At 37.1% G+C, this 25,917-nt stretch overlaps 1 protein-coding gene across 3 annotated transcripts in view; it reads left to right on the top strand.

Annotated features, from left to right (window-relative positions):
* The window catches only part of RIC1 (RIC1 homolog, RAB6A GEF complex partner 1), a 113,007-nt gene that overhangs the window by 81,098 nt on the left and 5,992 nt on the right, over positions 1-25,917 (top strand). For all 3 annotated transcript variants that reach the window (XM_013993583.3, XM_001924914.7, XM_021063974.2), the window contains exons 9-22: positions 3,204-3,348; positions 4,023-4,071; positions 5,893-6,045; positions 7,077-7,280; positions 11,984-12,022; positions 12,326-12,436; positions 13,267-13,356; positions 14,042-14,202; positions 15,154-15,289; positions 19,265-19,381; positions 19,866-20,594; positions 22,408-22,566; positions 22,652-22,788; positions 24,918-25,204. In XM_013993583.3, the coding sequence (XP_013849037.1) occupies positions 3,204-3,348; positions 4,023-4,071; positions 5,893-6,045; positions 7,077-7,280; positions 11,984-12,022; positions 12,326-12,436; positions 13,267-13,356; positions 14,042-14,202; positions 15,154-15,289; positions 19,265-19,381; positions 19,866-20,594; positions 22,408-22,566; positions 22,652-22,788; positions 24,918-25,204 (2,517 nt within the window). The remainder of the gene's footprint in view (positions 1-3,203; positions 3,349-4,022; positions 4,072-5,892; positions 6,046-7,076; positions 7,281-11,983; positions 12,023-12,325; positions 12,437-13,266; positions 13,357-14,041; positions 14,203-15,153; positions 15,290-19,264; positions 19,382-19,865; positions 20,595-22,407; positions 22,567-22,651; positions 22,789-24,917; positions 25,205-25,917) is intronic.

The following is a 25,917-nucleotide window of genomic DNA, read 5'->3' as shown; positions in this document are numbered from 1 at the left end:
AAACTCAGGTCTCCAGGGTTTGGCAGAAAAATTCAAGGCAAGAGCACTTTGTACACTCACTTAATCCACCAGTATTTTTGGATATTTTGAGATGTTTAAATATCCTATTCAACAACAGTTTTAGTTGTTACAATATGGAGAATCACTCAAAGTGCCTACTTTGCTAGACTGCCAGAAATAGAAATTTGCTCCTTAAGTTGTTTTTGGGGTTTGTTTTTTTGTTTGTTTGGTTGTTTTTTTTTTTTTTTGGCTTTTTTAGGGCTGTACCTGCAGCATATGGGAGTTCCCAGGCTAGGGGTCGAATTGGAGCTGTAGCTGCCAGCCTGTGCCACAGCCACAGCAACTCAGGATCCGAGCTGTGTCTGCAACCTACACCACAGCTGATACCAACACCAGATCCTTAACCCACTGAGCGAGGCCAGGATCACACTCGCATCCTTGCATCCTCGTGGATACTAGTCGGGTTCGTTAACCATTGAGCCACTATGGGAACTCGTAGTCAAGTTTTTATCATTCTTATAGCCTTTAAAGGCCTGTGTATATTTTTTTCTAAAAAATTGCTAAGGACAATTTCTGCTGTAACTGACAGGAATAGAGTGGTGTGTATTTTGAATGTAGTTTCCAGCCCTTTTATCTGGTTATTTTTTTGTCCATACTAATGTTGTGTCCAATACAGTAGCTACTAGTCACATATGGCTATTTAAATGAAATTAATTGAAATTAAAGAAAATTAAAACTTATTTTCTCAGTTGCATAGTCACTTCTAAATGTGGAATAACCACATGTAGCTAGTCCCTATTAGACCCAGCAAATATAGAACATTTACATCATTGCATTAGAAATTCTGCTGATTGCTTCTGATTGTTTGACAGCGGTGTATTGAGTTTTTCAGATTGTTCACTTTTCTCAGATTCTTGGGATGCCAGTTCTGCCTTTGGTAATCTACTGACACTCTTATGGTCTTTGTATGGGAGAATTCTGCCTTTTGAGTTATGTAATTTAGGCTGTAACCCTACTTAAAATGTTGAGAGCCTTGTACTGTCCTACACTGAACAGAGAGAAGTTTCTTTGTCTTCTTATGGCTCCCTTGGCTGATTTTTATAGGTTGCAGGACTTCAACAATCGTTACATAATCCACCAGCTTCCATTCTAATTCCCAGACTCGTGCTGACCTGAAACCCCTTTGTTTAAATCTTTGTATGGGATGTGAAACCCCAATCCCTAGTCATTGCTAGGTCCCAACCTTCTTTCCCTATGTTGCCATACTTTTTTTTTGCTTCTCCACTCCACACTTTTCACACCCCCTCCCCCTAGGCTGTCTTAGTTCAAGCACCAGCCAATCTTGCTTTCAGTTTTCTCTTTCCTTTTGGCTCATGGAGATCTTCCTTTCTTTCTTGAAAGTTCAGCTCTGTAACAGAAAGTCTTTGAATTACTTTTTAACATTTTTCTCATTATGCAGATTATCACAATCTGTGTTTAGTGTAGGGTACCAGCTAGATAAATTCCCCATATCCCTACCATTTGAAGATTAGGTTAACTATCATTGACAGTTTATTATATCTCTACAACTAGATTTTAATATATTTATAATGCTTGGAAAAGTAGATATGAATATTATATACTTATGTATATATTTTTATGTGGGGTAATAGAAATACTGTTTATAACCTAAAGCACTAATAACATCTTTTCATGACAGTAAATACACATCTAAACATTATTATTTCTTTTTTCTTGCACATGGAATTGCTTGCATTTTTTAAACTTTGAGTTTGTATGTTTCTTCTTGGTTTGGTTTTAAATTTCTCTCCTAGATGTGTAAAGTATACTGATAAGATGATGTTTCTTACTTATTTTTATATACATAAATTACACAGTTATTCATATACATGAATTATGATGGGAAATACTAATGTCGGGATTCAAACATAGGCAGAGGAAAAGAGTTCTTAGTTACTCTCTTAACCAGTCAGTTTTCTGTAGGCTAAAACCTGTATTCCTCCCCTTCATAGCAAATGTACTTAAAACAAAAATTTATTGATACTACAGATGAAAAAAAAATTTTAATTTTAAAGAAAGTGATAAAGATCTTTTTGAGTTGCTGCTGGGAAATGCTGTCATGTTTTCACTTAACTCTGCAGTAAAATAAACCTTGATTTTACTACATAATGAAATTTTCTCATTTAGTAGTTATATGATGAAAGAACTATTACTAGTTAAAAGAAGATGTGAGCACCTGTAGTATTCAAGCTGGAGTTTACCTACTTAATCCTAATGTGAGGTTAAACTTCAATTTATTTTAACTTGGATCCCTCTGATATTGCCAGTGGAACATAAAGATAGTGGTAAAATTATTTTACATTTTAAAACACTTCATCCTCTGCTAGGTACTTTTTTTTCTTTAAGGGCTGCACCCGTGGCCTATGGAGGTTTTCAGACTAGGGGTCCAGTCGGAGCTGCAGCTGCCAGTCTACACCACAGCAACGGCAACAGCAACATCAGATCCAAGCCAAGTCTGCGACCTACACTGCAACTCACTGCAATGCCAGATCCTTAACCCATTGAGTGAGGCCAGGGATCAGACCCGCAACTTCATGGTTCCTAGTCAAATTCGTTTCCGCTGCACCACGATGGGAACTCCCTCTGCTAGGTACTTTGAATCATTCAGGGAGATCCCATCTTAAAGTAATTGAAGACTTTTTTTTTTGTCTTTTTAGGGCCACACCTGCAGCATATAGCAGTTCCCAGGTTAGGGGTTGAATTGTAGCTGTAGCCAGACTCAAGCCGCATCTTCAGTCTATACCACAGCTCACAGCAACGCCAGATCCTTAACCCACTGAACAAGGCCAGAGATCGAACTTTCGTGCTTATGCATACTAGTAGAGTTTGTTACCACTGAGCCATAATGGGAACTCCAAAACCAAAGCCTTTAAGGCCACGAAGTTGTAGTTATTCAGGTTAACAGTGGCTGAGAAAATGGCTTTCACCTCTTATAAAACGCTTGGGTACTAAGTTCGTTCCCTGCCTAGATCAGGTCAAGGCTAATGACTACACATTTTAAATAGCCCTAAATGAGCAGGATTTATCTCATTATTTGAAGCAGATGTGCCTTTCTGTTTGTTTCAACTTGAAAATGTAGGCTGTAAAAATACTATTTCTGAAGCAATCATTTATTTTTAACTCTTCTCACAATTTCTTAACAGATATTTGGAACAAAACAGGAGCTGTTAAATTGGTCAGATGGTCCCCTGACAATAGCGTTGTAATAGTGACCTGGGAATATGGGGGCCTTTCTTTATGGAGTGTATTTGGAGCCCAGCTGATTTGTACACTTGGAGGAGATTTTGCGTGAGTCAATAAAGAAATTTTAGATAAAATAACTCTTTATCTCCCAGAAACAGATACACAGAAACTTTGTGTCATACAGCTACCATTTTGCCTTATTTGACTCAACCCAAAACAATTGGTAATATCCAGAATTAATTTATTCAGAATATATTAATTCCTCATACATCCATCCTCTTAAAACTGACTGTTCATTCAATTAAAATGTCTTATTTATTGAACTCCTATTGTGTATATGATAACGTATTAGATTCAAGGCTAAATCGGACATGATTCTGCATTTGAGTAGCTTTTTATCTAATAAAAGCAGTAAGCTATCTACATAAGTAACTAGTAGGAAATGAAAAAATACTTCTGATTGGGTTAATGTAGGTTAACACAGTGGGTTGATAGAAGTGGGTTAGTTTCTCTGTCCACTTCATATACTGCCCTGATCCTCAGTCCCAACATAATGAACACACCTTCCCAGATTTTATGACCTGTCAGGAAGTTCATTAGCAGCTAAAAGACTGTGTCTCAGTGATGTACCTAGTGTGTTAACCAGTAGTCTCATATATCATGCATTATTATGTGTTTCTATTTTGAAGAAACAGAATCACTTTGGTTTTTTTTAATTAAAGCTAAATAGTACATGTAATTAGAAGACTCTTTTTAATTACGTTCCTATTCTGTTTCAGTTATAGGTCTGATGGTACCAAAAAAGATCCCCTTAAGATCAACTCTATGGTAAGTTCTTCCTATAAAATATTGATAAAGTATGAAAAACTTGAAATTTTTCTTTTTTTCCCTCATGTTGGCCTGATAAAATTATAAAACTGCTCTAGTCTCAGCACATGCTTCTTAAACAGTTCTTGCTTTGATAAAGTATATTTTTTAAAAATCAAGAGGCAGCCCAATTTGGGGTATTTGATTTTGGTTTTGTTTAGATGTGTCCAGCAAGTCCTCTCATCTCTGTGAACATAGTAACTGTTCACATCAGGCCTTTGTTTTTCCAAACCATGCCTACCTTTCTTAGGTGACTTAAAAGCTGTCGTGGCCTCCTTTATTTTAACATAATGTGAAATGCTATTGGAGGACATGAACATTTTTCGGGCGTATTTAAACATTTTCCCATAGATGTATGTTAAGAGAATTGTAGTCCCTGTTGTATCAGTATTTTTACTACCAATTTTCAAGAGTTTCTGTAGAAAGCAGTGAGGTGTAACCTCTTATCTTTACATAAAAACATTTTCTTACTAGCCTTCTCTGTACCATCTTTGGGAAATTAGGGCTATGATGCTTATCACTACCTTTCTTTCCTGCTCCACAAAGGAAGGCATTTTCTGATCATGAGTTTCTCAAAGAATTAAAACCACTGTGATTGCCTCAAATAGTGGTTCCCAGCCTTTTACCACCAGGGATCTCATTTGATGTCTCTCCTCATCTCCATATTTTAAAATAAGTTTTCCAACACCATTTCAGTGCTGATCGAGTGCTTCTGAATAGCAAGCAACAACCAGGGTTACCAGCCTCACTAAGTTGATTTTCAATCAGAAACTGTATGAATCCAAGCATTTTAGTTAGCTTGTACAACTTCTATCATAGGAAAGCAAAACTTCTATCAAGCTTTTGAAATTTTGCAACTGAATAATTCATGGACCCTTCCCCCATTAGTATTTTCCTGGCTTTGCAGATTGGGAATCACTACTATTAAAAAATTTTTTTCAGCTATCATGGAATTTAATTATAAAATATTAAAATTGGGCCTGGAGGGGATCCCGTCATGCTCAGTGGTAATGAACCTGATTAGTATCCATGAGGACATGGGTTTAATCCCTGGCCCCACTCAATGTGTTAAAGATTCGGCATTACCATGAGCTGTGATGTAGGTTGCAGATGTGGTTCGGATCCCATGTTGCTGGGGCTGTGGTGTAAGCTGGCAGCTACAGCTTCCCATTCCCCCTCTAGCCTAGGAATTTCCATATGCTGAGGATGTGGCCTTTAAAAGTAAAAAAAATATAAAATAAAAAGAGTAAAATAAAATTGGGCCTAGAAAATTTATTTGAACCTTCTCATTTTACAGAGAAAGACACTTAAACCCAGAGAAACCAAATAGTTTGGCCAAGGTAGTACAACAAAATGGTAGACAAGCTGGAGTGCAAACCAACCCAGTATTCTTTGTTTTATACAAAATTGCATTTGTTTGGATGATTCCCTGTCAGGCTTCAGCCAGGTAATTCGGGTGTTCTCTCTGTAAGGAATTTCTTTGTATTTGAAAAGCAGTTAAGTTAAATTAATGGAGAAGTTACAGAAAGCAGTAGGCATTTCTTAGGATTTGGAGCTAAGATTGTTATGCAGTGTTTCCACTCTTCTAGGTATGGTTTCTGCTGAAGATAGATATATAGTAGATGTAGGTATGATTCTTGTCTGTTTTGTTTGTCATGGTTTCTCCAGACTTTAGAAGTCATTACCTAATGCTGGTTATTTCAGAATTTGAGTATTTCAGACTGGGAAAAAATAACAGTCTTTATTGCTTTGATTCCCTCCCCCTTCCCTCCTCTCCCCAAGAGCTGGGGTGCTGAAGGCTATCACCTATGGGTAATCAGTGGATTTGGTTCTCAAAATACTGAAAACGAGTTGGACTCCAAGAGTATAGTTAAACAGCCTGGCATTCTACTATTTCAGTTTATTAAGAGTGTACTCACCGTAAACCCTTGTATGGTAAGTTTATTTAATTAAGACTTTTTTTTTTTAGTGACTTTTGCATTAGAGTATCACATGCTTCCTATGATAAATATATACTCCTAAAATAGACATAGTATCTTCTTCTGTATGTTTTCTGTGATTCTTGTGTTTCTTTTTAGTTTATATCAAATTTGTCCCCCAATTTTATTTTTGAGCAGGTTTTTCTTTAAAAAAAAAAAAAAATGGGACCACAAGCAACTTGAGGAAAAACACTTTTTACTGATTTACTTGAATAACTTGAATAAAATTTAGCCTTTATCTGAATAGCATTTCCTAAAGTACCTTCTACCAGGTATTTCTTTTTTTGTTGGTTTTTTTTCTTGCTTTTTAGGGCCGCACCCACGCATATGGAGATTCTCAGGGTAGGGATAAAATCGGAACTACAGCTGTCAGCCTACCCCACAACCACAGCAATGCCAGATCCAAGCTGTGTCTGAGAAATACACCACAGCTCAGGGCAACACCAGATCCTCAAACTGCAACCTCATGGTTCCTAGTCACATTTGTTTCCTCTGAGCCACGGTGGGAATTCCTACCAGCCATTTCTTGTGAGAAATATCTGTAGCAATTACATAGGATAACAAAAGTTCTTTGTCTTAAATCTGTGAAGTAAAGGAGCTAAAGCTGTAGAGATTTATTTCTTCATCATTGGATTCCAGTCTTTGATATGCTAATGCACATCATGAAAGTCCAGGAGTTAGTATATAAAAAGTAATGTTTCCCAAGCTTATTTATGAATCTTTGAAGGGATACCTAGAAGAAAATAAGCCTAGAATCCTGCTTTGGGAAACAGCCCCAAATTTTAATACAAACTCATGTTTGTATTAATGTGAAATAACATTGATATTACATATTGTTGATGTATAATATAATGGTATATGTTACAAGATAGGGTCGTATATCTTTGTATCTATCAGCTGTGGGATATTGTAGGGATGTGTAGTCTTGTCTTGACTTGTTTTTATTGGCTTTCTTCCTCCCCTCTGCTTCCTTTTTCCCTCATGTAGAGTAACCAAGAGCAAGTGCTGCTTCAGGGGGAAGATCGATTATACTTGAACTGTGGAGAGGCCTCACAAACCCAGAATCCCAGAAGTTCTTCAGTACACTCTGAGCATAAGCCCAGTCGGGAAAAGAGCCCGTTTGCAGATGGCAATTTAGATTCTCAGGGTTTAAGCACTTTACTTGGTCATCGGCATTGGCATGTTGTACAGGTAAGCCTTCACATGCTCTTGACTCTTGACTTAATCCCTGGTAAGATAGCAACCTGAAGCTTATTTTCAAGTATTTCATCTCTTGCTTTAGAAAATCAAGAAACTTTTAAACTTTTTTGACTGTCACGTCTCTCTTCTGCTTTTCTGTGCTCTTGTCCTCCCGTCTCCTCCTTTCTTTCTTTCCACTTGATGTAGATTGTATTACCACCTGCTTTAAGTCCATTAGTAGTGAATAGTTTAAAAAACTGGAAGTTAATGCTTTGCCCTTTTATTGTGCAAAACGTTATTTTACTTCCAGCCTTTTTTGGTATAAATTTAGCTCTGTGGATTCGAATAGGCAAAAGTGTAGTAAGTTCATGGAAGGTGACGATATCAATTAGTACCTTGTCCAGTTGACCTTGTAGTCCTGATGGGGACACATTGAGGTTAATTGCCTGACTTTGGACCCAAATTACAGACTTGTTATTAACCTAAAACCTTATTGCTAATAATTTATTCAGTCTTGTTCCAGATGATTTACTCATTCTGATACTTTTAAATTAGTAGTTTCTTTTAGTAATTCTGATAAATTGCCATTTAACATGGAAATTAATTCTGAGTTTTGATACCAAATAAAATTAATTTGGGTTAATCAGTAAATGGAACACAGTTTCAAAGTCCTGAGAGTTTCCTTTCCCCTTTTGATGCCATAGTGTCTTAGGTAATCCAGAGGCTACTCCTGGGTTAGTTTCTTTTAGTCAGTTTCTGTTTCCACAATTCTTGGTCTATCTTCTACATTCTGTATACTTTTACCTTGCTAGCTTACTTCAGCTCCCATGTTATTTTCAGTTGACTTTGAGTGGACATAATGAGAGACAGAAGAATGGTCATTATGCAAAAAATTAAAGGAGGAATATCTCCTACATTGAATGTGGTATACACTAAAAGAGAATGTATTTAATTTACATTAATAAATTCATAAAATCAAACAATGTGCATACCATTTTATAATTAGTAACAGTTATTAAATAAAACTGCGTCAGCTACTTCCTTGACTAAAATTTTCCACTGCTCCCTTCTCTCCTATAGCCATTTCTCTGCTATTTTCATTTCCCCATACTTTGAACTATTCATTCTACACTGACCTAGCATCAATGCCAGTTCTGCCTAGCCAGGTCTGTGTTGCCAGAGAGCCAAGTAGAGCAGAGGATCAAAGAAGGTAGGTCTGGAACTCAAAAATCCATCAGGCAATAACAAAAGTTGAATTTCCTTCCAGCTCAAAAATTCAGTGATTCTGTGATTCATAGCCATCTATGAAGTATCCCAAATTAGAAGCATATAAGATTGAGTTTATGACTTCAGATATAGTAGGTACTAGCAAGATTGATCTGTCATTCTGTTCTTTAGATATCTAAATATTCAGAAAGATAAACTTGTTTAACTCTAGCCTTAACCTAATTTTTTCAGTTTCCTTAAAGCTAATAAAAATAATGCTGGAGTTGTATTTCCCCAAAATTAAGTTATAATAGATTCATAGAATTTTTAGAGCTGGAAGGACCTTAGCAATCATATAGTCCAACTAAATTTTATACATGAGGAAATTGAGGCTCAGGGAAATTAGGTAACTTGCCCAGGGTCACACAGCAGAATAAAGGCAGACTATCCTTAACATGATATAAACTAAAGTAACAGCTGAACCTATTTTAAAACTTAGGTACTAAATGTTGAATCATAAAATATATTGCTGACTGTGAACTAAAACCTAGAATGTGCCTATTTGGCACTGTTGTTATTTGAAGTTGCCCCATGCTTTGTGGTGGAGTTCCATAGTGTGGTTTATAGTGTCCATATAATGCTGATGCTTTATTTTCCGGACTTTTTAGCCATCAGTAAGTATTCCCTGAAGAAACATGGGTGCCTGTTTGATTCCCCCTTCAACACATGCTCTTGTCTAGGATAAGTGCTTGCATCCTCCATTGAAGTGGCTTTGTTTGTGTGATTTATACTTTGTATGCTTCTTCTACAGCTTAGAGTACATCAGATGAGCTTTAAGTAGCTGTTCTGTCTGTCCTTTCTGTTCCTCATCTAGACTGCTAGATTTTTTGTTTGTTTAATAAGCCTTCTATCTTAAGGCTTATTAACTTCCTGATCAGAAGATACTGTTTTAATTATGTTTTCTCTTTTAACTAAAATAACACTAACTGATATTTTCAGAAGCAGGGTAATGTATCAGGCACTGTGTTAGGTCAACAAAGAGGACTGTAAAGGCTATTTCATTTATAAATGGTTTGCTCTCATTTTTACAGTGTGTATCAAATGTTCTAGGCATGGTATTTGGCACGGATCTGATTACCTAGAATGATGGCTCTCATAGTCTCACCAGTTACAGACAAAAGTAGTCTAAGGCAGGATTGATGTGGGTTCTTACAGAGACTGAAAAATCCTGAGTAGAGATTCTGTACTTAAGCACTCAGTTACCCAGTGGTGTGGCACAATTTCTGTGCCCTAGGTATGCATTCCTGACCTGAGTTTATTCATTATTCATTAACCACCTCTTTTCCCAGTTCTGCCATTTCCTATTCTCAGTATTAGGGGCAGCACTCAAACTTAATGTGACATAAAGATCAGTAAAGATGACCTCCTGGGGAAAATAAAACGTTTTGTTCTCATTTCATAGCAACTTAGAGCCACAAAACTGCATGAGAAATAAAGCTTCATATTAAACTTACATTTTGAGTTTTGAAAGTAAACCATTTGTGGTACCACATACATTTTTGGAAGTTAAAAGAATAATTAGAGATAAACCTTGGCTCCCATGATTAGAAACTCTTCATGTTGGAATCTACATTGGCAGTAAGATCTCACTTTCCATTTTACCCACCACATTTCATAAATACCTAGCAAATATCAAAGTTTGAGAAAGTGCGTGGAAGGGATTTAGTGTCATGAATGGCTTGCTCAGTTGAACTCCAAGTACATGCTTATTCAAGTGACTAGTTTTATATTCTTTATCCAGAAAAAGAATTTCACTTATAGACTCCTATAAAACTACATTCAAGTTTTATTTTGCCACCTGATCATTACCTCAGATTATCATTATTCTGAACTAATTTCACGCATCATAGTGAATTTTACTAGTTGGCCTGACTGGTACAGCATATCTTTTACGATAACAAGCTAAGCATTCTTCAAGGATATATGTCATGACACTATTATTTTTAATTCTGTAAGGCAGGCTTCCACAACCAGCACTGGGGTTAAGAACTTCCTAAGGTACTTAAAGCTATTAATTTACTTAGATTTTAGGTTGATTTTTTATGTATAAATTTTATCAAGATTAATACAGATGCTTTAGCATATTTTTTACTTTGTTTTGTTTTTTGGGGTTTTATTTTGTTTTTTTGTTTGTTTGTTTGTTTTTTAGGGCTGTGCCTTCGACATATGGAGGTTGCCAGGCTAGGGGTTGAATGGGAGCTGTATCTGCTGGCCTACAGCACAGCCACAGTAACACCAGATCTGAGCCACATCTGCTACACCTACACCACAGCTCACAGCAACGCCGGATCCTTAACCCACTGAGCGAGGCCAGGGATTGAACCTGCATCCTCCTGGATGCTAGTCAGATTCCTTTCCTCTGAGCTATGACAGGGAATCCCTTGATTTTTGTTTTGTCTTCACATTAAACAAAGAATCTTATGGGATTTGATTGCATTTACTTGACTTTTTAATTTGACTTTCTCTTTTTAAATATGTAATAATTTTTCTTGGCATCAAATGAAAATAAATTTGAATAAATTGAAGGTTCTCTTATTTTAGGAACAGAAGACACTTCCTTTGTTCTGTTCTATTAATTTTCAGCCTGCATTCACCATGTCTTCATGAAAACTAGTTAATCTCTTAGAGAGATCACAATTTCAATAAACTTTACTTAATTTACATTGATATCTCACAAAGGGTTTTCTAAGTTGAAATTCTCATTAGAGTGATACAAAGACACTGTGTACAGAGATGTAAGACAGACAACATGGGGAAATATATTTACTACTTATATTTCAGATAAAGAGTTAATATTTATAGTATATTAAAAAGTACTTGTAGGTGAATAAGTTGAACACCCCAATAAGAAGTAGCTTTTACATACTCTTAGATGTATATGGCTGTTTAGCAATGGACTAAAAATAAACGTGATTATCCACGAGCAATGATAAAATAGAGGAATTTCACTTAGTATACTTTCATATTGTTTAAATTTTATAATAAGCATATGTTACTTCTTAATCAGAAAGATATAAAAATAATAAAGATCTTTCCATTAAAAAAAATAAAAAGCTCATGCTGAGGGCTCTGATTTTATTAGATAGGCTCGTTTTGGTATGATTCATATTAGCAAAGCCAAACTGTGTTCATCTACACAGTTCTTGGCTGTCCTTGTGGGTGTTCCTCTAAATATCTTTTGTCATTCTGTATTATTGAGTGTCCAGTTTTTAAAACAAACAAATAGAAACAGTGTAGAGAAAAAAAGAGGAAACCCTGATGTCTAGAAACATATAGTGAAATAGTTAAGACAGAAGATGTGACATATTGGCAGCGAGTAGTACCTGTTATTTGGAAGTATTTAAACATTACAGGAAAATTAATCTCACATTATGATGTTAATGCTTTATGTGCTTTACATTTAAATATATTTCAGAAATCTTACCAAACTGATGTGTTATTTTCTGTAGATTTCCAGCACCTATCTAGAGAGCAATTGGCCTATACGGGTGAGTTATTGTTACTTTGTTGGTATTAACTTACATTGGATAGCATTTGCTGTAAGAGGTATTCTGGGAACTGAGCCTTTCAGTGGGTACACTGATAAAAGTAAAATTTCAGTATTCGATCCCTTGTACCTTACTAGTGTGAACCTATAATTTGGTCAGATGTAACTTGAACATAAATATTTGAATTTAGCATTTTATATTTAATTTACTTAGAAAACATTTATTAGTAGTCTTTTACATAATCCTCAGCTCTTTATGCATAATAAACTCAAGGAAGAGGTCTTAATTTTGTTTTTTAATCAGTTTTCAGCTATTGATAAGCTTGGACAGAATATTGCTGTGGTTGGCAAGTTCGGTTTTGCACATTACTCTTTACTCACCAAAAAATGGAAGCTTTTTGGAAACATTACCCAGGTTAGTCTTTTTGAAATTAAAAACCTGATTCTCAAAGTATGAGAGCACTACAATATGATATAACTATAAAATAAATGTTTACTTGTTAAAAGGTAAAATCAAATATTAAAAAACAACACTGGATTATGTATAAGGGTCATTTCGGATAAAGTACTGGTATCCGATAAAGGAAATGGCATTGAGATAGTTTGTCCATTTTTAATTTTTGTTAAGATCAGGTACTATAAGTCTATAACTTGAGGATTTACTCTTACATTCCAGGTAGAATTCATCAGATATGATCGGAATAAATTTCCACAAAATTTGAGATCATTCCCTGCTTGTCTGTGTATGACATAAATATCTGGGTAGCATACAAACATATGCAGTTGGGTTTTGCAAGAATCCAATAGGAAAAGAGAAGGAAGTTTACATTTAATAGGTGCCTTCTGTGCACCAGGCGTTTTAAGGTGCTTTCACATATGTTATCTCATTGATCTTCATAACAACCCATTTTGTAAAACAGAAACTAGGATTCAGAATCAAGTGACAAATGATAAAGCTAGAATTTAAAACAGGGTCTGTCGAATGTGGCATAATGATGCTATATGGTAGCCCGTTATTTCGAATGATGTATTTTCTGTTTTGCAGAAATACATATTTTTTTCAAAATAGGATATGAATCATTATTAATAAAAGCCCTAGAGTAACACATAATGGGAAGGTGGGGGATAGAGGGTAGAGCATAAATAATTAGAAATAGTTAGCTTTCATTGTCTGATTAGGACTATTTTACAAGTGTCTTATTGGTGGGAATACATTTAAGTATGTTTTTTATATTTTCTTTCAAGGAGCAAAATATGATTGTGACAGGTGGCTTAGCCTGGTGGAATGATTTTATTGTCCTTGCGTGTTATAACATAAGTGATCGTCAAGAAGAGGTACGTTTTTGATCTCTCAGAAGTAACAGAGTTTTAGATTTTAAAGATACTAAGCTCTATTTGGTTTTATATAAAAATAATCTATTGAAAATGAACAAAATATTTTACTTTTTAATTGAGGATTTGGCATTTTTAGCTAATGGGATTTTCATTTCAGGTTACTGCTTTTTAAAAAATTTAATGGGATAATCAGGATTTCTGCGATCATTATTTTAAGGATTTTAGCTGTTAGACATTCTCTATAAAGTTTGTATATAATAAAAAATAGTTAAAAGTGGAAAAATTTATAAGGATGGCTGTCCTTAGAGATTTATTGATTTATATATATATATACATATATATATATATATATATATATATATATACACACACACACACACACACACATATATATGTGTATGTTTTGAAAAACTACTGATCTCCTTGTATCAGATCTAAATAGGCGGGTCTAAAAGGAGTATCTCATAAAAGTACATTCACAGTTTTGATCATGTCATCTTTGAGTTATTTATAGATTGAACCTGCTTTGTCAAAATATAAACCGATTTATTATTGATGCTCAGATTAGTCTTTTAACTCTTGCTATTTGGGAAAAAAGGTAAAAAACAGCATGTCTGAAGTATTTAGTCATCCATGGTAGGTATTGTGTTTTTACAGTTTTTCTTTATTTTTTTTTTTCTTAAAGCTCAGAGTTTACCTGCGAACATCAAATCTGGACAATGCCTTTGCTCATGTCACCAAAGCACAAGCAGAAACATTACTGCTTAGTGTCTTCAGGGACATGGTAATAGTATTTAGAGCAGACTGTTCAATATGCCTTTACAGTATTGAAAGAAAATCTGATGGGTAAGTATATAATACGTAACAAATCACTTTTTGCTCCAGTTTTGTTTCCTCAAAACAGTTATTCTGATTTTATATTTAGTTTCCTTTGTTTTAGGAGTAAAAAAGGAAGAAATTTTAATTAGTGATATTCATGTAGTAGTTATTTTTTTAGCTACCAAAATAAAGAGCTTGCACTAACTTCTTCAGTTAATCTTAATTGGATTCATTTGAAAAAAATCCAGCTTGGGATGGGGTAAACCTTTAAATACTAATTTTTTCCACAATCTTGAAAATAAATGGTTACTGACTATCCTTGTGTTCTAGAAACTTGGGGAAATTTGTAGGAGTTCTGCAGCTTTAAGGCCTTAGGAAGCATGACCTTAGCAGTCTCATTTACGTTTTTTATTGAGCCTGAAAGCTATAGTGTGGGACAGTAAAAACTTGCAGTCCTGTTGTTGCTGTATTTGTTTGTTGCCTATATTCTTGGCATCTGACTGGCTTGTAGCATTTAGACCATATATCTCATGAGTTTTATTTTGTTCTCAGATGGTGTTTGTTTCTTTCTTACTTAAAAAACAGCCATGAAGTACATATTTGCTGAATAGCTTAATGAGAAGTGATACAAAGAAAAAAATTAGCAAATATTACTCACCTCAGATAGAATCCATATCCTTTCTCAACCATTTTCTCAAACAACTAAGCTATTCCTGTAGATTCTTCCCAGTTTGTTTCTTCCTTTGTTCATCTTAGTCCCTTTCCTTCTCTCTTGTCTCCATATGTGTTCTCTGATGCTTCAACTTTGACAATTTACTGCTTAAAGAGGTACTTGAGAAGGAAAAAAGGACAGGTAGAAGGCATTTGGGGTCCCCATAGGCATAAAATCTCATACCATTAGTAGTGGAAAAGGAAAAAAAAAACACTCCTTGTTAGCATTGTGTTTGAAGTGTATGGGTTTATTTCTCTTTTTTGCAGTCCAAATACTGCTGGTATTCAAGTGCTTCAGGAAGTCTCCATGTCACGCTACATTCCTCACCCTTTCCTGGTAGTATCTGTCACTCTGACATCAGTGAGTACAGAGAATGGAATCACCTTGAAAATGCCCCAGCAGGTACCATTCTATTATCAGAGTGCTTCAGAGTTTTTGGTTCTTTTTTTGTATTTTAACTTGATCTCAGGAACTGTTTCTTTGTTCAGCAAATAACTACTAATTGTCAGGAATTTGCCTTGTATGAAGATGCTGGGTCACAGTAGCAAACTAAACAAACTTGGTTTACGCTCATAACTATAAATAAATAATTGCATGCATAATTAATTACAATCGTGATATCTGTACCAAAAAGTCACATATAGGTTACTGTCTTTAACAAAAACCTGGGGTAGTCTAAGCAGTCACAGATTTTGGTACCATTTGATTGAAACCTGAAGAATAAGTGGCAGTTATTTCGGTAAAGACGGGGAATCGCAGGCCAGGGAAACAGTAGTACAGAGGACCATAGATAAGACAAATTTAGGGAATTGGAGAATTTCAGAGTGACTGGAACATAGAGTGTGAGAAAATAAGAGTCTTAGTGATAATATAGACTTTAGACTTTGGCTTAAAGTCCGAAGTGTTTTAAGCTGGCTATTATATTGAGGCTTTGTAGCATTAGAGGAAACATTACAAAGGAGGAAAATGAAACCAGAGTGGGACAGAACGGGAGGTAGGGAGAGCAGTGGAGAGGCCATTGTAATGTTCTAGGTGGATGGTGTCTATGGCCTGAACTTGGGCAGTGGAAAGAAGAGGGATGAATGGGACATGTAGGGGATTCCATGCTTAGTTAACTATGAGCAGACAGAAAGGATAATTCCATAGCTTCTGGTTAAGGTAACTGTGTAGGGAACGGTGCCATCAGGACCCAGGTTGCGTAACTTCCTGTTCCAAGCTTCCTTCCATTATACCAGTGGTTTCCCAACTTCATATCATGTGTAACCCTTTTTCAAAGGAAAGTTTTATATAGATTTGTCATCCCTTTCTGCACAGTCTGTCTCTCATTTCCTAATAAGGCACTTCCACTGATTGCCTTTGAAATATAGGTCCCATCTTCTCTGCAAACTATATTTCATGGTAACCAGATAGGCCTAGTTGATAAGGGGAAGTTATATTTTACAGAAGAATTCTAGCTAAAAGATGTGGAAGGAGTGTAAGAACTGAAGACTCAGCATTTTGCAGCCCTTGAAGAAATAGCTAATTCAGGCAATGAAAAGTTGATGGGAAACTTGACAATAAAGGTATCCAGTTGTCATGCCCAGGCCTTATTAATCAATCTTAGCATCACAAAAAGTGGGAGAACCAGATGTGGCATGCTTCATGGAATGATGCAGAATGAAGTTCATGTGAAGAATTACTAGCCAAAACATTCAATCTGAATTGAGTCAAGCTTCTAGAGTCATCTTCTGTTCTCCAGAAATACAGGGATAGAGGTTATTAATAACATTCGGTAGGAAAGCTACAAGTTCAGTCAGTAATGTGGGAGGAAAAAAAGAAAAGATTCTTCTAATTAAGATTTAAGAGCCGTAACAACCACAGTGCATGAGTTCATTTGTATCCTTATTCAAACAGGGTATAAAAAGACACTGTTAAAACAGTTAGTGATGTTTGAATATAGACTAAGAGATGACATTAAGGATTACATTTATATTTGTAAATTTTGTTAGATTTAGATGTGGTAGTGACATTGAGATTATTTAAGCAAATATCCGTATTAAGCGTATAGGGGTAAAATGGCATGATATATTCCTTTAAAATACTTTAGCAAAGGAGTTCCCGTCGTGGCGCGGTGGTTAACGAATCCGACTAGGAACCATGAGGTTGCGGGTTCGGTCCCTGCCCTTGCTCAGTGGGTTAACGATCCGGTGTTGCCGTGAGCTGTGGTGTAGGTTGCAGACACAGCTTGGATCTCGCGTTCCTGGGCTCTGGCGTAGGCCAAAGGCTACAGCTCCAATTAGACCCCTAGCCTGGGAACCTCCATATGCCGCCGAAGCAGCCCAAAGAAATAGCAAAAAGACCAAAAATAAATAAATAAATAAATAAAACACTTTAGCAAAATGAGAAGTTCCCACTGTGGCTCAGTGCCTGACTATTGTCTATGAGGATGCAGGTTTGATCCCTGGCCTTGCTTAGTGGGCTGGGGATCTGGGCATTGCCATGAGCTGTGGTGTAGGTTGCAGATGTGACTTGGATCAGGCATTGCTATAGCTGTGGCCTAGACTGGCAGGTGTAGCGCTGATTTCGACCCCTAGCCAGGGAACTTGCATATGCCACAAGTGCAGCCTTAAAAAGCAAAAAAAAAAAAAAATTTGGCAAAATAAGTTAAAAAGGGGGGTATAAATCAAGCAAATCTTGGTAATTGTGAATCTGGATAATGAATGGGAATATAAGGGAGGGGACAAGTAAATTAAAGCAGTAGTATATTTTCCATATTGTTGATCATTTGAAGTTTTCACATTGGGGGAAAAGGGGGGCAGACTCCTTGTGTATCCTAGATATAGTAGGCAATCAGTGGAATTTACAGTACTGGGTGTCCCATTTTTATTTTTTTATTTTTTTGTCTTTTTAGGGCCACACCTGCAGCATACAGAAGTTCCCAGGCTAGGCATTGAATCGGAGCTGTAGCTGCTGGCCTACACCACAGCCACAGTAACACAGGATCTGAGCTGTGTCTTCATTCTACACCACAGCAACTCCAGATCCTTAACCCATTGAGCAAGGCCAGGGATCGAATCTGCGTCCTCAGGGATACCACTGAGCCACGACGGGTATACACATTTCTCTATATACAATCCCTTGTGTCTGAAAACAGTGCAAAAGAGAATTTCTTTTGTTTGAGTGTTTTTTTGCGTAGAATGCATAGGGTGGTGGTTGTTTTCCTGACTGAATCCTGTATGATATTGGCAGCTTAAATTCATCCAGCCAGCAAGAGTTTAAGCTGGAACACAATCCCACGTTTTCTGAATAATTATCCTTTCCTTCCTAAAATGCTTTCCTTCTTTGCTTTATGTGATATCTTGTGACACACGTGTTTCCCTTCTTGCCTTCAAAAGCTTACACAATGGACCTTTGATCTTTCTTTCGCCTTTATGATTATGATTCTAGTATTCATCTCTAGTTTAATTATCTTGCACAACATTTTTACTTGAACATTTTGGTTCTTTCAAACTTAATGGGCAATAAAATGAAACTTCTCAGTTTCCCTTCCCTAAAGTGATTTCTCCTCCTGACTTCCATCAGTGATAATCTCAACTTCTCTAGCACCTCACCTACATTCAGTACCCGAAATCACCTTTGATTCAGCTTTCTTTTTCTACCCTTCATGTCTAGAATATAAGTAAGCTTTTGTGTTTTTTTTTAATCAAAATACTCTTCACAAATGAAAATTATTTGATATCTGAGATTCACTTTAAAACAGTGCTTCTTAAATTTTAAGCTGAGTGATAGGATTCAATAGGAATCATTACACCAGATTCTCTACTTGATGTTTGATTGAAATTTTCCTTACTGAACAGGCAGACTATTTCCATCATTCCCGAAGTCACCACCCATGTTATCTTCCTTTCCTTAGTAATCCCTCCTGAATACAGAATTTTTAATAACTCCTTTATTAAAGGACCGTAAGTAATGGCTTTATGTCATTTATGCTGCATTCTTCAGCTAAAGTACCAACAGTTTTCCTCCTACCCATGTACATCTTCCTCACCCTTCAAGTCCCACCACTTCCTCTAGGCCTTTTCTAGCTATGCCAGCCAGGTCACTGAAATGGTCTCTCATTTTTATGAACTTGTGAATTTCTCTTAGTTTGTCCAGAATAATTCAGCTCTGCCTTCAATTTCATGTTTACTTGTATTGGTCATTAATTGCACTGTGGTAATTTAAGCTTGTTCTACCCTAGCCAGAAAGGTCCTTAAACTCCAACGGAGCCTAACAGAATAACTGTACATAGTACACACTCAGTAGTATTGTTTAAGCTGTAAAGCTTATGCACGGGTTGGGGGAATTGCTGAAAATACGCCTGTTAATTACTGTGAATCCAATTTATTTTTCTTTCAGGCTCGTGATGCAGAGAGCATTATGCTGAATCTCGCAGGACAACTCATCATGATGCAGAGGGACAGATCAGGCCCTCAGATCCGGGAGAAGGACAGTAACCCTAACCAAAGGAAACTTGTGAGTAAAGTGCAAGTCATTTAGAATGTCAAGATTGTATGGGAAGAGGCTGAAGGAATAAAAAAATTCTTAAGAGGAGATTATTGTCTTGTGATTTGGAAACTGAGGGAGTATGTAAAATTAGTCTTTAGGCCTCTGGGTATAAGCCTCTTTGAAGCATAAATGATAAGGTCCTAAAATAAAAATAAAATGTCCTGTATGCCAGTTATTACTTTGATATTTGCGAATTCTAATGAAAAATAGGATAAATTGGTGAAATTCATGGTGTGGGTGGGGGGTGTTGTTCTGTTTTGCTTTTAGACTTAAATATATATACCTTGAAAGGCAGGGTACTGTTACTAGCTATAATTCTAAATAGATTCTACTAATTTTCCCTAAAATTTATACTATCATTTTGAAAGACTTAGGAAATTAATACCTAGGAAAACTTACGAATCTACAAACTTTATAGGAAAAAACTTGATTTCTGTCTCTCCTTTTCCAGCTGCCATTCTGTCCTCCTGTTGTACTAGCCCAGTCTGTTGAAAACGTCTGGACCACGTGTCGAGCAAATAAACAAAAGCGTCACCTTCTGGAGGCCCTCTGGCTGAGCTGTGGAGGTGCAGGGATGAAAGTTTGGCTCCCCCTCTTCCCTAGGGATCATCGCAAGCCCCATTCTTTCTTGTCCCAGCGGATCATGCTGCCTTTCCACATAAACATTTACCCTCTGGCTGTTCTGTTTGAAGATGCATTAGTCCTTGGTGCTGTCAATGACACTTTACTGTATGATTCTTTGTACACTCGGAACAGTGCTAGGGAACAGCTGGAGGTGCTCTTCCCTTTCTGTGTTGTGGAGAGAACCTCTCAGATCTACCTCCACCACATTCTACGTCAGCTGCTGGTGAGGAACCTTGGGGAGCAAGCTTTGCTCTTAGCCCAGTCCTGTGCTGCGTTACCTTACTTTCCTCATGTGCTGGAGCTCATGCTCCATGAAGTGCTGGAAGAAGAAGCTACCTCACGGGAGCCCATTCCCGACCCTCTGCTTCCCACTGTGGCAAAATTCATTACCGAGTTCCCCCTCTTCCTGCAGACAGTTGTTCACTGTGCCAGGAAGACCGAATATGCCCTGTGGAATTACCTTTTTGCAGCCGTTGGAAATCCCAAGGACTTGTTTGAGGAATGTTTGATGGCTCAGGATTTGGACACTGCTGCCTCTTACCTTATTATCTTACAGGTAACAGTTCTCTTTTACAAAGGTGTCAGAATTAGTGAGCATAAACCTAGAGGGGAAAAAAAAGAAATGTCCTGTGTTGGTACTGTGATTGTGTAGTCGAGTTTCCTGTTCAGTTTTTGTCTTTTTGAAGAACTCAGTTTTAGCAAATGATGGCAGAAAACTTCTTTACTAGGAAAAACATGGGGTTTTTTTTTTTTTATCCTGTTTGTCAATAAGGCCCAAAACAAATTAATGAACTTATAGTATTACCTTGAGTAATAGTGAAGAAATATCTTATATGTGTACATATATGTATATACATGTTATAATACATATAATAACATGCATGTATTACATAAGATTATTGAAATGTTACATAAGAAACATAATAAAGAATTACTTTGGATGTTAATGGGTTTGTCTGAGCCCTCTCTTTCCTTATAGTGTAGAATGACTGAGGGAACTCTGCTTAGAATGTCAATCATGACAGCACCCTATGTTAGGCTCCCCATAGCAAGCTGAGAAGACCAAAGCCTGCCAGAGTAAATACCCTCGTAACACACAGTTTTTCTCAAAACAAAGGGTTCTTTGAGACTCCTGAAAATTTGTTCCATTGAAATATTTGACAAGGGGCTTGATAGTTTGTTCCTATCAGTCTGATATGAATTTGATAGGTTTTCACTTAAAAGTTCTTTTAGATTACCACAAGGTTGTTTTCATTAGTAAAAGAAGCTAACCATAAACCTGGTTTGAAACTCTACCTGAAGCAGTTTTCCTGTCAGCTTATTTGTTTCATGGCAACTGATTGAAACCAGAGGAGATATTATTCAGGCAAAAGCTGGATGACCCTGAGATTCTTTGGTTCTTTGGCTGTTCTTAAAAGGCCACAGAATAATAAAAACAGAAATTAAATACAGCTGTTTTCTGTTTTAGGTCACGCCTTAGACTTTCAGTGATCTCCCCAAGCAATGAAATTAGAAAATTTCTCTTTCAGAATTCCTAAGTCGTTATGGATTTTCAGATAAAAAATAACAGTTAAACTTGTCTGGTAGGCACCTTTCCATGAAAGACAAGGCAAGCAGCAACCTTAAATTTGTGGGGGGGGGGGGGGGGCAGGAGCTTCTGCTGTGCGCAGTGGGATTTGGGCATCTTGGGATTGCTGGGACATGGGTTTGATCCCCAGCCCAGCCCAGCCCAGCGGGTTAAGGACTTTCATTGCCACAGCTGCAGCTTAGGTCACCACTACTGCTCACATCTGATCCCTGGCCTGGGAGCTCCTTATACCACAGGGCAGCCAAAAAGGGGGAAAAAAAATGTGAAAGAATTACTAAGGATGTTTATAGTACAGCAGTACTACATACTATTGCCCAAAGGTTATTTTTTAGTCACATCCTCAGAAAACTCTCTGTCACAGGAGATAAGACCTTAGTTTTTTTGGAGTCAGGGAGGAAGATTTATACTCTTGCTTTTTTGCTTATCTTCAACAAGTTTCCTAACTCAGTTTCCTCATCTATAAAATGGGAATGATACACCTATTTTACAGAGTCACTAGGAGAAATGAAAGCAAGAATGTATGTTAAGGTTTATGTAAGATACCTGGCAATAGTAGAAGTTGAAAAAATTATAAATTATACTAGCAGAGTACTTGCCTCACTTTTCCTTATATAGTACTTTTTAATATTTTTTTAAGTCTTATAATAAATAATCCCCTACAGTGTTGTAGCTACATTATTTTCTTGGTTTAGGGAACTACAGAGATAAAGAATTGCTCATTATTTTCCCAGATCATTTGCAGTATAAAAGGAATTCTTGTCTTTCTTGGTTGTTTTTATAGAACATGGAAGTCCCAGCAGTAAGTAGGCAACATGCCACCCTTCTGTTCAACACAGCCCTGGAACAAGGCAAGTGGGACCTGTGTCGACACATGATTCGATTTCTTAAAGCCATTGGCTCTGGAGAATCTGAGACACCTCCATCCACACCTACAGCTCAGGTTAGTTGGAGAATTGCATGGCTTCTGTTCACTGTACACCCACATAACATCTTCCTCTAATACTGCACCATGTGTATAATCATAGGAACCCAGTTCAAGTGGTGGATTTGAGTTCTTCAGGAATCGAAGCATCAGTTTATCCCAGTCAGCTGAAAATGTTCCTGCTAGTAAATTCAGCTTACAGAAAACACTCAGTATGCCATCTGGTCCTTCTGGAAAAAGGTAAAAGAATGAAGCGCTGTTACTGCTTTTAGAGCATTCTGTGACACATTGCGTTTCAGGGTATTTGTAAAATAGGGTCTTAGGAAAGCAGCTGTTTGATCCAGTTGCAGGTCCTTTTTACATTTCCAAAAGGCTTCCTTATTTTCTTCCTCCACAGTTCACTTCTTTACTCTTTGTACAGCTTCTGCCTTTTGTACTAGATAAAGTTAAGTCTTGATGTGCCTGTTTTGAATGCAGCTAACTTTAAATTATCTCTGATAAAAAAGGACTAGAATAAAAAGGAAGATAAATCTGTACATAATCTAAACCCCTTCTTAAGGTCAATAGTTTTATCCTTCTTTCCAACTATACCTCCTGACCAAAAATAAAATTTAGTCTTCATATACTTGACTCTCCTTCACCTCTTTTGAGTGGAAAAGTTATTAAACAGTGGGAGCTAAAAAGAAGCATATCCTGAAAACTGAAACCTACATGGTTTGTAGACGGGTTATTGCATCCTGAAAAGTAACTATGAACTTAACACTAAACATAATAAAATAGAATTTTCTCTGTTTTGTGAGGTCCTTGTATTCCTTCCTGTGTTGTTATGTGGCCTTGGCTCTTGGTTTTTTTCCTCTCCCCTAATCCTTTCTTTTATATTCTGTATGTTTTTTGGGTTTTTTTTTGTTTTTTTTTTTTGTTTTTTTTTTATTTTTAGGGCCGCACTTGTGGCATATGGAGGTTCCCAGGGTAGGGGTCCAGTCAGAGGAACAGCTGCCAGCCACAGCCATAGCAACGCGGGATCTGAGCCGTGTCTCTGACCTACATAGCTCATGGCAACACCAGATCTTGAACCCACTGAGCGAGGCCAGGGATTGAACCCACAACCTCATGGGTTCCTAGTCGGATTCGTTTCCATTGCACCACAATGGGAAGTCCTCTGTGTGTATTCTTACTACAGTGCCTGACACATGGAGTTTATTGAACATTTTTTATTGTGAAAAAAACACACACACACACACAATATGTAAGTAAGGAGTCCCCGTCGTGGCGCAGTGGTTAACGAATCCGACTAGGAACCATGAGGTTGCGGGTTCGGTCCCTGCCCTTGCTCAGTGGGTTAACGATCCGGCGTTGCCGTGAGCTGTGGTGTAGGTTGCAGACGCAGCTCGGATCCCGCGTTGCTGTGGCTCTGGCGTAGGCCGGTGGCTACAGCTCCGATTCAACCCCTAGCCTGGGAACCTCCATATGCCGCGGGAGCGGCCCAAGAAATAGCAACAACAACAACAACAAAAAGACAAAAGACAAAAAAAAAAAAAAAAAAAAATATGTAAGTAAAATGCAACCATGGAGGACTATATACCATTGCTAGGCAAATAGTAGCTTCTCAGCCATGCTGGCTAATACATACTAAGCGCTCACTATATGCCAGGCACAGTTTTAAGCATTTCCATGTATAGGTCTTTTAATCCTTAAAACAGCTCTATATGGGTAGATACGGTTGTAATCCACATTGTACAGGTGAAAAACAGGCCCAGAAAAATAAACTTGCTTTATGTTCACACAGCTAATATGTGGCAGAGCCAAGCTGTGAATCCAGGCAGTCTTGCACTGCCTCTCCCTGAAAGCATCCCCTTAGCCAGTTACCAAACCAGTTATACCACATCAGTTTATGTGAGTAAAGGATGACAGACTATATTTAGTCAAGTCATTAATTTCTAAAAAATCAGCTTTGTTTTTATGTGTCTGTGTAACTCTCCTTATAAGAGACTTCATTTCACTTTGCTTTTCCATAGTTTCTGTGATCGTCTCTCTCTCATTGGTCTTTTCAAATATAGCCTTTATTTACTCCCTTTCTTTCCTTTAGCTAGCCACCACCCCCTTCCTGATTTGGCTATGTCAGTCTTTTATTTTTTCCTGTTTTCTGCATTCATCCTATAAATATGTTTTAAGAACCTTCTGTGTTCTAGGCATTGTTCAACAGGTTGTGGTATCACATGGAGAAGCCTGATACTTTATCTTCCTCTTCAGTCAGAATTAGATCTTAGATCTCTTACCTCCTTGTCAGCATTTTCAGTGCCACTTCATAAAAATATGTAAAGTCTTCCAGTGAATATTGTTCTGTAGCTTTCTTGTGTTCCTGCTTACAGATGGAGCAAAGACAGTGACTGTGCTGAGAACATGTATATTGATATGATGCTCTGGAGACATGCTCGGCGTCTCTTAGAAGAAGTTCGGCTAAAGGACCTTGGCTGCTTTGCAGCCCAGCTGGGCTTTGAACTAATTAGTTGGCTGTGCAAGGAACGTACCCGAGCTGCCCGAGTAGACAACTTTGTGTTAGCCCTGAAGAGACTCCACAAAGACTTCCTTTGGCCACTTCCCATCATCCCAGCTTCTTCCATCAGTTCTCCTTTCAAGAATGGAAAATACCGAACAGGTAATGTAGGCTTTATGCCACTTATACAGGAAGAATTTTATTTTGCTCCAAGTATTTAGACATTATGCTGCTAGTTGCTATTCAAGGAAGTCTTTTCTTTTCAAGCTCAAAACAAGTAGGAGCCAATTTTTATACATTTGTTGGAACAGTCACCATTTCACTAAAGATGTAAATAATGTGGACTATGTCTCTTAAGTTTTATGCCCTTGAAGTCTGATTTATAAATTCAGCCAGTTGTTATCTTAGATTATCAGCAAGTTGAGCAGTGTAGGAAGGACTTTCGAATTGCTAGTCTGGACCTCAATATAGGCTAAATTGTGACTTACCTGACAGGACTTACTCCATAGAAATGCATCTTTGAGACTGTGGGCCAGCTTCTAAATTAGGAGAGGACAAAGTGAAACTGTTTTGATGAAGATAAAATCAAAAGATAAAGTTTTTTAGACTGTGGTAATTATGATTACTTAGGAAAATTCAAACAAAAATCTTTTTGTGGCATTTGGAAATTTCATGTCACCTTAAAACCAGGGAAATCACTTAGAAGATGAACAGAATAAAGTCTTGCCTAGTTCTAATAAGGTATATGATGATATAAGACGACTGCTGGGCGGATTTATATAGTCAGTCCATTCTGTTACAGTCACTGGTTCATGGGTGGATGATGCAGTGTAGGGACTGTAGTTGGCTTTGAACTTTTAGTATTTGGGATTAGT

This window comes from Sus scrofa, chromosome 1, assembly GCF_054392235.1.
Source record: "Sus scrofa isolate SSC_HxYL_T2T_F1_AM1 chromosome 1, Sscrofa_HxYL_maternal_Yorkshire_Landrace_v2.0, whole genome shotgun sequence".
Classification (NCBI taxonomy): domain Eukaryota; kingdom Metazoa; phylum Chordata; class Mammalia; order Artiodactyla; family Suidae; genus Sus; species Sus scrofa.
Note: the sequence above shows the minus strand (reverse complement) of the source record. Positions and strands in the feature narration are given on the sequence as shown.